The 16,588-nt window shown below is 35.0% G+C and overlaps 1 protein-coding gene across 11 annotated transcripts; it reads right to left on the bottom strand.

Moving 5' to 3' along the window:
• Positions 1–512: 512 nt before the first annotated feature.
• On the bottom strand, positions 513–11,471 carry LOC133823035 (G-type lectin S-receptor-like serine/threonine-protein kinase At4g27290). 11 transcript variants are annotated; one of them, XM_062255606.1, is made up of 9 exons: positions 11,178–11,471; positions 9,799–11,054; positions 9,573–9,692; positions 7,919–8,032; positions 7,032–7,661; positions 6,294–6,356; positions 3,989–4,092; positions 1,670–2,876; positions 513–760 (listed from the first exon to the last, which is right to left on the bottom strand). In XM_062255606.1, the coding sequence occupies exons 1-2, from the start codon at positions 11,225–11,227 to the stop codon at positions 10,181–10,183; spliced, it is 924 nt and encodes a 307-aa protein (XP_062111590.1). In that variant the 5' UTR covers positions 11,228–11,471; the 3' UTR covers positions 513–760; positions 1,670–2,876; positions 3,989–4,092; positions 6,294–6,356; positions 7,032–7,661; positions 7,919–8,032; positions 9,573–9,692; positions 9,799–10,180. The 11 variants fall into 11 exon arrangements, with proteins under 11 accessions (XP_062111590.1, XP_062111593.1, XP_062111597.1 ...); XM_062255609.1 differs by having other exon boundaries at positions 1,670–4,092; positions 7,032–7,432; XM_062255613.1 differs by lacking the exon at positions 3,989–4,092 and having other exon boundaries at positions 1,670–1,723.
• Positions 11,472–16,588: the final 5,117 nt, after the last annotated feature.

The following is a 16,588-nucleotide window of genomic DNA, read 5'->3' on the forward strand; positions in this document are numbered from 1 at the left end:
GCTTTCAAATTTAAGTTAGAACTAAGAACTTTTGAAGTGGATAGTGTCATGGTTTGAAGTAGTTTGTCTTCAAATGTAAAAATACTCATGGTTTATCATATATATTGAATATTTAAAAAATTTTGATCTATTTAATATTACACTTGTGATCAATTGTGATTTTTTTTAATCAAAATACAATAATAAAAACTTTTTATAACAATTAAAAATACATATTACAAAATAACAAAATGTTATTACTGGGAGAATTTACAATAATTATAGTTGTTTTGTATAATATATTATAATTGGGACAAAAAGTTATGATTTATATAATAGTATGAACTAAAAATGTTATAAAATGATCAAATATAACAATTTTCATAACAGTTGGAAAGTGTTATGCATAAAGTATAAGATTAAAATCCAAATTTATAATCAAATACTCTAACTAAATGTTATTATTTGAATATTATAGCAACTAAAAATGTGTTATTGAATAGTTTAAGATAACATCGAACATAACATTCGAATACTGTTATAGAAAAGACAGGACTTTTAATAACATGGGCTATGTTAGCGTTTTCAGAAGCGTTATCAATACTCCCGGTTAGCAGTTTTTAAGTGTTATGAATACTGTTTTTTCTTGTAGTGTTAAATATTCAACATATTGAAAAGTTACTACTTTCAGCACAAAATATTCTACAGCTGCCCAACACAAAACCTTCAAAATTAAGTATCCTTTTCTCCTCCAATTGATGGAGAAAGAGACATTTTTCTCCTGCAATAGCAGATAAAAGGTAAGGTATATGCTTAAAAAAAATTAAATAATATGAATCAAATAATAAAACTGTATACAATATAAGACCTAAGCAAGCAATACCAAGTGAACATACTTCAAAATTCATGTTGTGTTATTACTTAATGTGATTGCCCACTGAAAATATGTAAATACATGTTATGTTATTACTTAATGATTACAAAATGTTGAAGACTTTGAAACTACATTGCTTAGAAATCAGAGGATGTTATTTCAAAAAGATGGATTTGGCACAGTTATTTTGTGTTAAAAATCAGTCTTTTTGACCCTATATAGGATAGACCAGACCCTAGCTCCTTAAAATTTGTTGTAATCAAGTTTACAAATCTATAAGTGTGATCTCCAATGAAGAACATCTCATTTAGTCAAAGACATGCCTAAGATACAAGTTTGAACCTTGTCTTTTTAAAGTATAGGAGATAAATGAAGCTAGAATAGTTTAATTCTCTAATACCATATTATGAAAGAAAATGAAATTGTATTGAATTGAATGAATACAGAATACAAGTGGCACCAATATATACATGCCACAAAGAAGAATCAAGAAAAGTAATATACAGTTCTATACTTGAATAAACTATCTGTTTCAACTAATTTAGGCATATAAGGTCCAATACTAAGCTCAAAATTACTCTCAATAACTTAACTAAACTCACTGATTTAGCTAAATTATATATATAAGGTCTAGTGCTAAGATTAAAGTATGTGCTATACTTACTAATGGCGACTTTGTACTGTACAGGCATTACAATCTCAGACCCCAAATGAAACTCTAAAAGCTCCAAGCCAGAGTATAAACAGTCAACTAGAAAAAATTAAAGAAAGACAATTTCCCAAGTTAACAGTTAGAAAAAGAATATTATTACATACCAGCTAGTTATCCATGAAGCAAATGGTGACCATTTTGGGCCAGCAAGCTTGGTACTCCAATAGTAGAGACCCCCAAAAGTAAGGTAAGAAGAACAAATCTTAGCCATGGACAAAGCAACCAACATGGAGAAAGAAAACACACCAGAAAGCACTGATATGATAGAGAATGAAAATGCAAAGGAAAGACAATATTTGAGTGGGTCTATTAATAGTATTACTGTCTCTAATTCTTTACCCATACAGTAATAAGAAAGGAAAAAGAAAACCTTTTGGATAGCTAAATTATTTCATCACTGATGTTACATAAGATTATATTTAAAACAATTGATATTTTTTCTAATGGGGAAAAAAGAAATGAGGCCTTTCTAACGTGAGGAATATATTTGATGACTGTCATAAAGACTTGGATTGAGCTGAAAACGGAAAGAATCAGTTCCAAGTCAGAAAGTGAATAATCTAGCTTTTATCAAACAAATGCTTTTATCATCTAGCTTTCCAATGATAAAGCAATTAAGCCAATAAATCGAAGCAAACAAATGCTTTTATCATCTAGCTTTCCAATGTTTTTTAATCGAATTGAATTGTTTGAAACTCAAAATTCAGAACAAAAGAATTACATGCTATAAAGTCTATTGTTTACTTGGTAAATTATTTTATTTTGAAAAATAGACCAATCATAAACTAAGCAAAGTGATAGAAGTCAAAGATAAATTAAAGCATAGAATTTACATCAAGTAATATTTGATAGAAAATTTTCTTTTGTGCTGTTCAGATCAGAAAGCTAATAGCCCAAAAGATAGCATTGTGTTAAACCATAAAAAAACACAAAAGAGAAACAATAAGCTAAGAGATGAACGAAGAGAAAATTCCACTGCCAACCATTATCAAATATAATCATTATAAATAAGTAAGCAATCCAATTCACCAACATGCATTACAGTAGTCATTATGTATAGTAAGTACACATATGACACCATTAATATGTTTACTAGAAAAGCTCTAGTATGCTTTAAAATAAGTTCTACAAGAAAATAATATAATATCAAGATCCTTAAAAGAAACTAGAAGGCAACACAGAGACAGATGAAGTGAACCAGCAACAAATTTTCAGTAGTCCATATAATATATTCAAGAATTTCATTCTCTGCATTTCATGAAATCACCACAAGCATTTAAAGCATTGGCTCCCAAGAAGCTTCTCACACACCTGAAGCAAATACCCATTTAAACTCAAACCAGTAATCAAGAATCAAGCAAACAAAGCAGAGAGCTTGTGCTAGTAACAGGAAAATAAAACGCAGCCAATTTATATAGAAAGAAAGAACTTTAAAAAGCATGAAGAGTCCATATAAATAAGGATATGATGTTCCTATACAAGGTGAACATCTTTCATCCAATAATTCCTTCAAGCTTTTATCTTGAGATAATGTTACAACTAAGAAGGTATTAAGTGTACAAAAATATCAACATATAATAAATATATATGTATATCAACGTATAATAAATATCAACAATCATGACTTTTGAGTTAAAACGATAATGAGATATCAACGTATAATAAATATATATGTATATATATATATATATATATGTGATTTTCCTCTATTATGTGCTTAAAACCCAGATAACAAGAAAACTAAAATTAAATTTGGGCATTTTTTTTCATTCAAAGCAATGGATTAATACCCAGATAAGAAAAACTCATAAATTCCAAAAAAGAATTTCTTCCACCGTATTCTAGACAGCCAAGCGTATATATATAGATATTGTATATACACGACAAAAGTAACGTGGAAAAAGTACGTACATGTAATTACAACTAGTCTCCATCAATTATTCTAGGTACTTCTGTAAAGTGCATACATATATTTGCTCTTATTTTTTAATGGCCGCACCCAATAAGTGAGGATTCAAAATTTCAAGTTTCCTATGCCACAAAAAAAAAGGTTTCTATATTCACTTTTCCTCTTAATAATAGAGGAGCACTACTCAATTTCTAAAGTATCAAAATCAATCAAATAATATTTAATCAATTAAAATGCTAACCAAAGTCATACATACAACAACTAAAGTTTGTCTTGATCATTTTAATCCATTAAATAATATTTAATCAATTAAAAGTAGTATCTAAAGTCATTCTTCCAACAACTAGCAATCAAAATAATATATCAATACTAGCAGTATCATTTTAAAGCAAACAATTTTTTTGGGTAAAACTAATAAGTAACTAAATGAAATAATAGAAGAATTTTTTTTAAAATCAAGTAAAATAATAAATAAAACAAAGTGGTATGTTACCAAGAGTGCCAAAGTGCATACCTGACTAGCAGTTGAAGAAAAGACAACTAAAACAGGACTTGCAGTATCTAATATATAGTTGCTTTTGAAGACACAAAAAACTCAATAAAATCTTTTGATTCAATCTGCAATCATTTTTCAATATAAGATATTAAAAATAATTCAAATATAGAAACCATAGTATATGCATGAATGTATATCTATAATTGGGATATTGTTACAAGCAATAAAAAAAATGCACATAAAGAGACATGACTTAATAACTTATAGTTTAGATCATTATGTAGTACAAAATGTTTCAAGCTATGAGATCATTATCTCAATAACATTTTGGTATTTAAGAAACATTTTTTTTATTTGTTAATAATATTTGTGCTTGTTGACTTTTCTTTCCATTCTCATATTTTGAGTATCCTGAGTCCTTGACATTCAAGCAGCAGCTATGGAGACTGAGAGACATATGTTTAGCAGGTTGTTTTACAAATGTTTCTTGGAAAGAATATATTTGTAGCCTCAAACATATTAAGATGAATGATCTCGCCTGAATACTAGACATCTTATATGTTCATTTGTGTGCCTCAACAATGTCAAAAGAGTTAGATAATAGGGTATAATTGTTTATGATTTCCCTTAATACAAAGTTTGGGCAAAAATATTTTAAAAAATACTTCAAGAAACTATGCTACAAAAAAAAAAAAAAAAGTTATGCAAAACAATATAACTTCAAATATACAAATTTGAAAGGAACTCATATATAATCCTTATACACATATGATAATTATATCTTTGGATTTTATTATTTATATATATTTCAGTTTCCACACTCTTAATTAAAAGGAATACTGAAAGAGAGAAGTTTTAGTTGAAAATTAAGGAAAAAAAGGAGAAGAGGATGGACACCACATAACATATATGCATGAATAATATGATTCAGTTTTAGGATAAGATAATAGAAATTATTAAATATATATGAATAAACATGTATGTTCCTCATGTAATGCATTTAGTTTAATAAGACCTACACACCCACGATAGTTTCAACTCCCCACATTGAATGCTGTAGGCTAGAGAACCACAACCATATATAAACTATGATAACAATGAATGAAAAATGAGCATTCCCAGATTACTATGAAAACTACATAAGGATAAAATAAATTTCTTCTCATAAAATCATTTGATTAAATAGAATGGATAGACCTCTCTTAAAACCAATCTCTGAAACAAAATTTAGTTAAACATTTCTACAAACAGTTTATAAGCAATCTACTAGTTACAAAATGTTTAACAAAGTAATTAGTTAATTGCTAAAGGTAGTTATTTGTACATAGCTTTTGTTAACTGTATTTATACTTGGCCTATTGGTTGGTTGCCAAGTTGCTAGATCTTTTATTCTTTCATTTGATTGTACATATAAATACAACTATTCTATTATGTACGCTTATCATTTTAAGTGAAACACTACTCTAAATTCTCTCAGTCCTGCTGCATTAGTCTTCTTCTTCCATCTAAAAACTTACCACTTCACAGTTCACAAACATAAAAGGATCCCAAGTCAAACTATATAGGCATATACATACATATTTATATAATATATATATGCATTAACTAAAGAGATGCACCAACAACTAAAAGAAATGCAGAAAAACCCCAAATATTTCACATGACAAATTCAGGGGAAAAAGAAGAAAAATATTTTCTTTCTCATTGTTTTGTATATCGGTCTATACAAAATTTTGTTAATCTTGGGCACTTTTTTTGTTGTTGGCCGAAAGTTCAAATGGAAAAGGCTCTGCAAAATATTTTATTTTTCATTCCAAAGTTTGGCAAAAAATATATATCTATAATCTTACCTCCCATCAATTCCCAAGTAAGTTCCAATGACCATTTAAAGAATATATTTAATTCATAAATATAATAAATGAAGACATAACATGATTTCAATAATCCTAGGGCAAACGAACCTCTTGAGAAGAAGCAATGTAATTTATCCAGGCTGAGTTTACAAATAGCTTTTAGAAAGTCTAACTTAATTTAGAAAAATAAATCCCCAATAATCGAAGACCCGAGAATACAATACAAGCATAATACCAAGCAAAAGAAAAGAAAAATAAACTAACATCCAAACATGATAGAATGCCTTACTTTGATAAAAAGTGACAGTGTAGTTTAGGAGACGCTGGAAAATATTAGAAATGATAGAGAATAAAGATTATTGCAGGAGAAACAATATAGGAGCAGATTTTTAAACTTGATATGTTGATTTATGGATGATAAATAAACCCTTATATTTTCCAAATTTAAAAGAATAAGAGAAATTATTTACCTTAGTGGTGAGTGATTGCAAGAGAGAAGTGTGGCATCGAACTAGAGACCTCTCAGATGAATGCTAGGTCAAGAAAAGTGACCATGAGACTATTGAAAATTCAGACGAAAAAATTTCATGTTTAGCGGAAAATGATTAATTTTTAGTTATTCTCTGTATAATAAAACTATTATTCACATGGTATTGAAATACAAATATTCTGGTTGCCTCTCAACTTTTTTAACAGCGACAAAATAAAGAAAAATACTCATCTACTACTATAGTAACAATTATCAAGAGCTCATAATCTCTAGCACATATGAGCAGGAAGCTTTATGTTGCACATTGAAACATAGGCCACATATCTTAATGTATTTTCACAGAAAAGCAACCCCAATAGCATATTATTGGCATAATGCAGAACAAACTCTGTGCAACCCAAGTGCATAAAAAAACTCAATGCAACATATCAGCGTCTCTACAAATTGTGCTATAGACTCCAATGGAACCAGAGAATATGAAGAACCTACTTCTATTTCAGCAGAGACAAATAAAACAGGTACAATATTAATTAACTATCGACTAAACCTCTTCTTCTTCACTGTTGATGGCACTTATTCATGTTTTCATGGAAAAGTATTAAATTTGTACTTCTCTTGAATTAAAGTACCATGTCACAAATAGTACTAGTTTGGGCCATGATAGATCAAGTATAGACATTAACCATAGAATGCAAACTATAAGGAATGAGAAAAATACCTGGTGGACAGGCATATGTGAAAGAGTAGTCTCCGGAGAGGGGCTTCTCAATGCTTCTGCAAGACTAATACATGTTGCCAAACACTGAAAAGGATCCTCTACACCCAGCCACCAGCACTTTCCTTCTAAAGGCCTATCTGCCGAATCAAATACATTGTCAATATGGTTTTCGGTAAATGCTACTCGACCATCGTAAGATAATTTTTCCACACCACCACCATATAAATTTGCCAAATTAAGCCTGACTTCCCCAAAGCGCGTCCCTCTGCAAACTCCAAGATGCCTCGACACACATCATAATGTAGATGGTTCAAGTAAGGATGCATGGGATAAGCATGGCCTCGGAAATCAAGGTTGTGGGGATAGTAAAAACCTTCTTCATCCTTCATCTTTCGCCCAACCTGATCACATAACAAAAATTACTATATCAATTCAAGCAGAGCTTTTCAATTCCACCACATAAGTTCTATAAATACAAGAAAGGAGAGAGAAAATTATAGCAAGTTTAAGTTAAATGCCGTAGTGCTGCAAATGCCTCTCACTATTCTCCTTTTTAGCTATTTTAAGTTTCCATTTCCATTTGTGGATTTCAGATTCATCTTCAGTGTCAGGTTCTTCTGGCAAAGGAACCTATTTGAAAATTAATATTTTAGAATACATTATGAAGGCAGTTGATGGATAAAACCCACAACCATTATGCCACACAAATTATAACTTAAGGGTAAGATGTAAAGCTTCAGTCGAGCAATATTAGTTTCTTTTGTTCATACGATCACAGCATATTACAAACATATGTATGTTTATGTAAATTTGTGTATGTGTATAGTACTTAAGCATACAAGTAAGCACTATATAACATAAAAGAATCCAAATAAAATGCAACCCACATCTTCACGGCTAACCAACCCACCAAGAGAATCTCCACTAGACCAAATTCTATCTATCACACTAAGCACCCTTTTGTTCATCCTCCATTTGGTATTTCCAAGTGTATCCAGGGCCTAATACAGAGAACAATATCAGCATTAGCCTAACAATAAAATGCCAAACAAGAGGCCACATGGACTAGCAAACATATAAAGAAAGAACAATTTGTGAAGGCCTGTTTGTGAAGAAACTAAGGCAAAGCATTGAAGCATATTCACAAGGAACTAACATAACAAACTCCAACAAGGCTTTCAGACCTCTAAAACAGGTTCCAGTTGCTTCCGAGTTTTTCCCTAAATCCATTTAATCATTATATACCATATATATAGTGAAGAAACATTTTTATAAGTTTTTCTTAATATAATTTTTTCATTTTTATCATTAAATTTGTTAGTTATTTTTACTACGATGTGCCTATAACCTTTATTACTTTACTTTAAAATAAATCAAGTCTCCTCAAAATTTCATTCTAGATAGTAAATTAGAAAAATATCATTAATTACAAGATTATATAATCCCCAAGATATCTTTCTCTTTCTCTTCAAAATTTTATTTCTGCCTCATAGAAACCTTCCACACACTTTACAGATTAGATTGATCAACACTCTTTAATCCCAATGACCCCAAATGACCATTCTCAACATGGGAAAATTCATTTCTTATCTTCTCCTAAAAAAAAAAGCTCAAAAATTGTTATTGTTAAATACAAAGTTTGTAATAAAGATCAGATCAGGCTACAAAAACAGTGCCAGTCCTGGAGGTTTTGCTAGGAGTAGAGTCCTTATTGGTCTATGATTAATAGAGGGATCTGCTACTCAATTTTCAGCTCTTTTGTTTTGCTTCATCAAACTCAATTTGCTCTTGTTTTTCTTTCTTTCTTTTTTCTCTTTTTGCTTGAGCAAAACATGCATGAGAGTTAATAACCATATATATATATATATTACCTTTATTAGTTATATTCAAAGGTATCATGTAGAGTTATTAATGACCGAATATTACTTATGTATTCCACAAATACTTTACATGGCTATCTATCTAAATGGAATTTTAACAAATTTGACCATATATTATAAACAAGGTAGCAGACAAAAGTGAAAGAAAAAAAATGAATAAACTTATACAGTACACAAATAGCAAACATTCAAACTCAGATTTAGAGCATTGATCTCTTTCATATTTATAGAATACCAATAAAGCAACAACAAATGACATGATAACACTAGTTATATACACATATCAAGAAAAATGCTCTGTATGTGCATGTTAAAAAATTCCCATCCAATTCACACAAACCATGTCTTATGGTCGATTCCAAAATATATTCACAAGAACAATTCATCTGTTTTGTTCAAAATTTCCAGGTATGATTAAAAATATCTATATTGTACGTGTCTTCAAAATCAGTATTTTCTTTAAGTTCTATTCGGTTTCAAATGAATTTTAATGTTATGCCATGAATGTTGGCTAACCCTCAATGGCAATTGTTACTTTGTTAGAATAAAAAATTGTCAATTTCTTTATAGACCATATACTTCTTGGATTTGCAAGGTCAAAATATTACTCAGCTAAAATATTACATTAATAGATGAATGAAGTAAGGGTAGAGACTCTTACCATAAAATGCTCTCCACTTGAAAATGTAAAAGCCAATTAAAATCACCCCACAAGTTAATCCAATCAGAATAGCTATAACTATCACTGCTCTCTTCACCTTAAGATCAGCTCTTGCTTTTCCTAAATAAATTTTTGGAGCAAGAAAAGAAAATATTAATGAATTAAAATAAAAGGAAAGGAATTTGAACTTGATATGGAACTAAAAATTTCAACCTGTAATCTATACCTATTTCTGAAGCTGACAGTCGAACAAATAGATCTTGTCTGCTGGAAGGAAATTGTCGAATATCATAAAGATCTCCAAACCAGACGATGCAGCCACTGCCTTCACCTCTGAAATCTGAGTTTGTATAAGCCGTAGAGGAACAATTGCTCAGACATTTAGCCCTACATTCCCGTAGATTCATACTCTTGTTCACCCATGTATGTTGAGCATCCAGCAATTTCCAACCAGAAAATTTCAAAAAGCCATCTTTCCCTTGATCATGGCAGCTCAGCGGACTACTTCTTACACACCCTTCAGACCAGTCCATTGAATTCCAATCCTGTAGGGACGTAGGCTTATAACCTTTTAAATATCGACATATTGGATTCTCTTTCATTATACACTATGCATTTGCCCCACATTGGCCATAGTTGTCACACTGGTCTCTAGGGCCTGAAAAGTAAGGCTTCCAAATTTTCTCAATTGCAATCCATATCAAACATTGACGAGCACTTGCCGTTCGGTTGATGAAAATTCTTGTGATCACAGACTTATTCTTGAGGATGTATGAGTAGTAAACTTCATCATCATTGTAAACAAACTTGTAATCGTAAAGAGGGTTTGGTCTCAACTCAGGACAACCACTGTAACGTAGGCCATTCCATGGCCCAGTTCGATAAAATTTTGCAGATCCTTTCCAAAGTATTGGTTCAGGGTACGTACGGTGTTGTGCATCGTATTCAATCCCATAAATAAAATCTCCATAACAAGGATCATGCAAACTTTTCCATGATGACAACCGCCTAGTAAGACCTCTCTTCAAGTCCCATCCAAATTTCATTCCAGACAAGAATGTATCACCACGGTAATCAAAGCTTTGCCACAAATAGTTCTCTGTATTCTCATTTTTTTCATCTTTCAGAACAAAGTTACCATTATCCAAGAGTTGAACCAATGGTTCTCGGGCTTGTTTCAATGAGCTTGTAGACCAAACGACACTCTTATTCTGTCCCAAATGCTCAAGATTTCCGGTGTTGTTTATTGTCAACGATCCAGAGGAATTGTTGATCGGTTTACACCGGTTTGCAACCCAAACCATAGTTAGACCGGGGATGTTTCGATACCAAATTCCCAAATAACGGTTGTTTGAACTGCTTGGGGTAAAGAATCCTAGTTCAAAAGTTCCTTCACTTGAAACCAAAGTTGTGCCATCTCTCAGAAATTCCAATGGTCCAAGGCTATCAACTACAGCTAAAGTTGTTCTAAAGAGAAAAACTCTAAAAACAACAAAGATAAAGAGAAAAGAAGTGATAATTTGGTTAGTTTTTCATTCTTTTCCAGCAACCAAACAGCTGTTAAAACTAAAATACTCCGAGAAAGTAAAGAAAAGAAGAAAGTACCTGCTGTTTCCGAAACTCTTCGTCCAGTGCCTTCTTTTGTTGTTCCTCATATTCTTCTTCTTCTTCTTCCATCTTCTTCCTTTTCATCTCCATGGCCTCGTGCCAGGCCTTCTCCCTCTCCTCGAACTCCTTCCTCTCCCTCTCGGACCTCTTTGCATCTTCCTTCTCTATCAAGTGTACCTGACTCATCAAATCAACCACGCCATTCTCCGATTCACCATCGCCACTGCCACGTTTGTTGAGCTCTACACTGAGAGTGATTTGGGCAAGATAGAGGAGAACACGAGAGATTAGTAGAAAAAAAATAAAGATATATGTTTTTAGTTTCCCTCTAAATAAATTCACTCACCCGCCAACACTATAGCTCATTTTATATCCCATTTTTTTAACTAGTTTTTATAATATTTTTTCAATCGTCTTATAGCCATGTAATGTGAAAAGTGGTTTTTCTTGTAGTGATCTATACAAAATGGCCCCCGGAGGTGTGTCATGACGCAGCACATCACACTCTCCCCTACTTAAATCTTCGGCGTCCTCGACGAACCTGCCCCTTGCTGATCTTCAATCTTCTGCGTATGCTTGTGCAAGTCCTCCGCCCTTTCCCAGCAAATTTCTTCATCTCCGAGCCCTTTCCACTTCACCAGAAACTCTTTCTTCTTCTTTCTGTCCACGACCATGGTCCTCTCTGCTGGGATTTCTTCAGGTTGTCTGCTGCTTCGTGGCTTGACGCTGACTCCTTCTCTAGTAGACTGGTTGCGCGTTGGATCTTCTGGATCTTCGTGATACGACTTGAGGTTGCTGACATGCAAGACTGGGTGTAACTCCCTGGTTACCCCAGAACAGTTACGGTGATCAGTGAACCAGAAATTTGACCCGCTACCCGAGTCCTTTGGTTAAAAACGTGTTCTAAGTGTTATTAATAGGCTAGGTGGAAAACCCAATAAAAAGGAAATGATATATTTTATTATATACATAAACTGCTCATCAAAACATTTACAAGTCATTTAGAATACAAAATGGTCACTACTGTTTTCAAATTTACAACCCCGCCGACCTAAACACCCTAGTTCCTCTGAGAACTCCTTGGCCATGGTGGTCAAGCGGCCACATATGTACACATTACCACCTAAGCTCTCCACTCAAGGCTGGGTGAGCTTTTCTTTCCCTTTACCTGCACCACATAGCACCCGTGAGCCAAGGCCCAACAAGAAAACATAATATAGCATGATATAATATCAATAATGATCATAATAATCATTCAGGACTATCAGTCCAAAACAGATAGGTGACAGTCGCAAAAGTCACTAGGTTGGGTATAGCTCCCTTTAGCCTTGTGACGATAGGGCCACCGGTGACAGTCGCAAAAGTCACTAGGTGACAGTCGCAAAAGTCACTAGGTTGGGTATAGCTCCCTTTAGCCTTGTGACGATAGGGCCACCGGGGCTTAACAGATAAGTGAACCTTTCACTAGCTTAAACAGGATAGTTGTATGGTGACTGGTCACCAACATAACCTTCCTCATGACCATAGAGTCATAACCCTGGAACATCGTTCCCTAGCCATGTGACAAATGGACACCTGGGCCTTAGGCCCTGGCTCCGAGAAACTAGTCTTAGACTAGCCAAGCGCTTATAAGATTCATCGACCTTAGGGTCGGTCCAGTATTAATGCCTTAGAGCCATTCAATGTAGATATCGATTAGATCTAATCTTCATTCGGCCTTGCGTTCAGGACGCTTATGCCGTTTCTGACTCTTAGGTCAGTGTCCCTGACTAGTCAGTGACATATACAAGTAACAACATTCACTAGCATTTAATATGAAATCCATGTCCACGTTTATCAACCAGCATGCCTCAACAACTACCATACATGTCATATACACGGGATGTAGTTTTCTTACCTCACGTTCGAGCGAGAAATATTATAAGAATGACTCCTGAGAACGATCGATCTTTTGGTTCCTTAGCGATTACCTAATCACAACCAATTATAACCTCCATTAATGAAAATTAACATGGATAGGGTCTTAACCTAAGCACCACTCTCGGGACCTCGAAACATGCCCACACGGTGAGTAGATTCGATCCCGGGCCTTAAGGATTGAAACCCCAAGTCAAAAACCCTTAAAAACACTCAAAATGGGACTTTGAAGGAACAAAGTAGCGCTACAGCGCTGATCCCTAGCCCCCCAGCACAAATCTCAGAACCCCCAACACGCCCAAAATCCCCCTGTGTAGCGCTGTAGCGGCCTAGGCTGGGTGCTATAGCGCTACCTCCAGACCTGATGCCCCCTGAAACCTCCTTCTTCATCTCCTTTGATTCTAACTTGTTTCCAATGCTTCCAAATCCCATTTTTGGTGCCAAATAAACCCAAAAACCATCCTAACATACCCCAAACATCACAACCATAAGAACCCTAGCCAAAACTCCTAACAAAACCAAGATCTCAACCTAGAAATCACAATTGTAAAACAGAACTAAAACAAAGCAAACCAGGGATTTCAATGGTTAGAAACTTACCCAAAGCTCAGCTTATGATGCTTTTCAAGGGTGGAACACACTCCCAAACTCCCAAGGCTTACTTCCCAACCTTGAATCCTCAAGAATGGTTCAAAAAATCACAAAGAAAACTGAAGGGAAGATAGGTACGGGAGAAGCTTCAAGTATACTCTGTTTTCTTCTTTTCTTTCACAGCCTAAAATGGTTATATCTATCCTAGGGGTGAAATGACCATTATACCCCTAGGTCAATTTAAGGTTTCTAAAGGCTCCCAAGGGAAAAATTGGTATTTCTACCTATCTCGTTAATCATAATTAACGCTCTCCAATTCCCGCTATTCTCGATAATCTCAAACATCAATAATTCATATCTTGTTACCCTTTAATTCTCGGTAACGCTCTAATTATTAAAATCACCCCGAGACTCAACCCGAGCCCCGAACTTAAACCTGTTATGACTAGACTGCTAATCAGTATTCCAAGATCGTCTCATGCCGAATAGCTCGAACAAACCCACATTATAATGTGGTCTCAACAACATATCACCGACATACATACAATTATACAATTATACCCTCAACGGGCCAAATTACCATCACACCCCTGTAATTAAAATGTGGACCCACATGCATGCATTTAACATCATATTATAATATAATTCACATATACATACATATTATCAATTAATGGCATAATTAAGCAAGTATGGCCCTCCCGGCCTACTAATCCCGCCATTAAAACACATTGGAGAATTCAGGGCATTACAACTATCCCCTTCTTACAGAAATTTCATCCTCAAAATTTACCTGAACAGCTTGGGATACTGACTTTGCATATTTGATTCCAGCTCCCAGGTCGCTTCCTCGACCTTGCTGTTCCTCCACAATACCTTAACCAAAGGTATCATCTTATTCCTGAGGACCTTATCTTTTCTGTCAAGTATCTGAACTGGCTGCTCCTCAAAGGAGAGATCTTGCTCAAGCTCCAGATCTTCATAGCTCAAAATATGATTCACGTCAGATACATACCTCCGAAGAGCTGAAACATGAAATACATTATGCACAGCTGACAAAGCTGGAGGCAAAGCCAATCTGTAAGCCACTTGACCAACCCTCTCCAGGATCTCAAATGGACCTACAAATCTAGGACTCAGCTTGCCTTTCCTCCCAAACCTTCTCACCCCTTTCCATGGCGAGACTCTAAGGAAGACATAGTCTCCCACTTGGAACTCCACGTTCCTGCACTTGGGATCTGCATAGCTCTTCTGTCTACTCTGAGAAGTAAGCATCCGAGCTCTAATCTTCTCAATGGCCTCACTGGTCCTCTGAACTGCCTCAGGACCTAAGTATCTCCTTTCACCTGTCTCATCCTAATGAATGGGAGATCTGCACTTCCTACCATACAGCATCTCATAACGTGCAACTCCAATGGTAGACTTATAACTGTTATTGTAGGAGAACTCTATTAAAGGCAGATACTTACTCCAAGATCCACCAAAGTCCAGTACACATGCTCTCAGCATGTCTTCTAATATATGGATCATCCTCTCAGATTGCCCATCTGTTTGAGGATGATGAGCAGTACTAAACTTCAATTGTGTCCCCATGGCCTTCTGCGAACTCCCCCAGAACTTGGAAGTAAAAGTAGGGTCCCGATCTGACACGATCGACCTAGGCGCACCATGGAGGCGCACGATCTCTCTCACATAGAGATCTGCATACTGGTCAATTGTATAAGTAGTCCTCACTGGCAGAAAGTGAGCTGACTTGGTGTAGCGATCCACTATCACACAAATAGAATCATGCTGACCAATAGTCCTGGGTAAGCCCACCACGAAATCCATCGTGATGTCTTCCCACTTCCACTCTGGGATATCAAGAGGCTGCAATAACCCTGCCGACCTCTGATGCTCATCCTTGACCTGTTGACATGTCAAGCACTTAGCTACATACTCTACTACATCTCTCTTCATCCCTGGCCACCAATACAATGACCTCACATCCTGATACATCTTCGTGGTGCCTGGATGCAAAGAGTAAGGTGTAGTATGAGATTCATCCAAAATCTCTCGCCTCAAAGCAGTGTCTAGCGGAACACATATCCGCCCCTTGTATCTCAAAAACCCTATCTCAGACACTGTATAATCTCTGGATGCTCCAGCCAGAACATCCTCTCTAATCTTGATCAGCTGAGGATCACTCAACTGACCTTCCTTAATTCTCTCTAACAGCGTAGACTGTAGCGTAATATTAGCCAACTGGCCCACCAGCAACTCTATACCAGCTCTGGTCATATCATCAGCTAACTCCCTAGCTATCAGCCTCATACCATGAATTGGTCCCGGACCCTTCCAGCTTAAAGCATCAGCTACCACGTTGGCCTTTCCTGGATGATACAAAATCTCACAGTCATAATCTTTTACTAACTCCAGCCAACGCCTTTGCCTCATATTAAGATCTTTCTAGGTGAAGAAGTATTTCAGGCTCTTGTGGTCTGTATAGATCTCACACTTCTCTCCATATCTTTAAAGCAAAGACCACCGCCGCCAACTCTAAATAATGAGCGGGATATCTCTTTTCATACTCCTTCAACTAACGAGAAGCATAAGCAATTACCTTTTCTGAATACATCAGAACACAGCCCAAACCCTGATGAGAAGCATAACAATAAATCACAAACTTCTCCTGATCTGTCGGAAGACTCAGAATCGGAGCTATAATCAATCTCTGCTTGAGTTCCTAGAAGCTGTTCTCACATTTATCTGACCACACAAATTTCTGGCTCTGCGTGTCAGTTTAGTCAATGCACTAGCAATCTTTGAGAACCCTTCCACAAAACGCCTATAATAGCCTGCCAATCAAAGGAAACTTCTAACCTCAGAAGCATTCTTTGGCCTTGGCCAATCTCTGACCG

The sequence above is a fragment of the Humulus lupulus genome, chromosome 3 (genome assembly GCF_963169125.1).
Source record: "Humulus lupulus chromosome 3, drHumLupu1.1, whole genome shotgun sequence".
Taxonomy (NCBI): domain Eukaryota; kingdom Viridiplantae; phylum Streptophyta; class Magnoliopsida; order Rosales; family Cannabaceae; genus Humulus; species Humulus lupulus.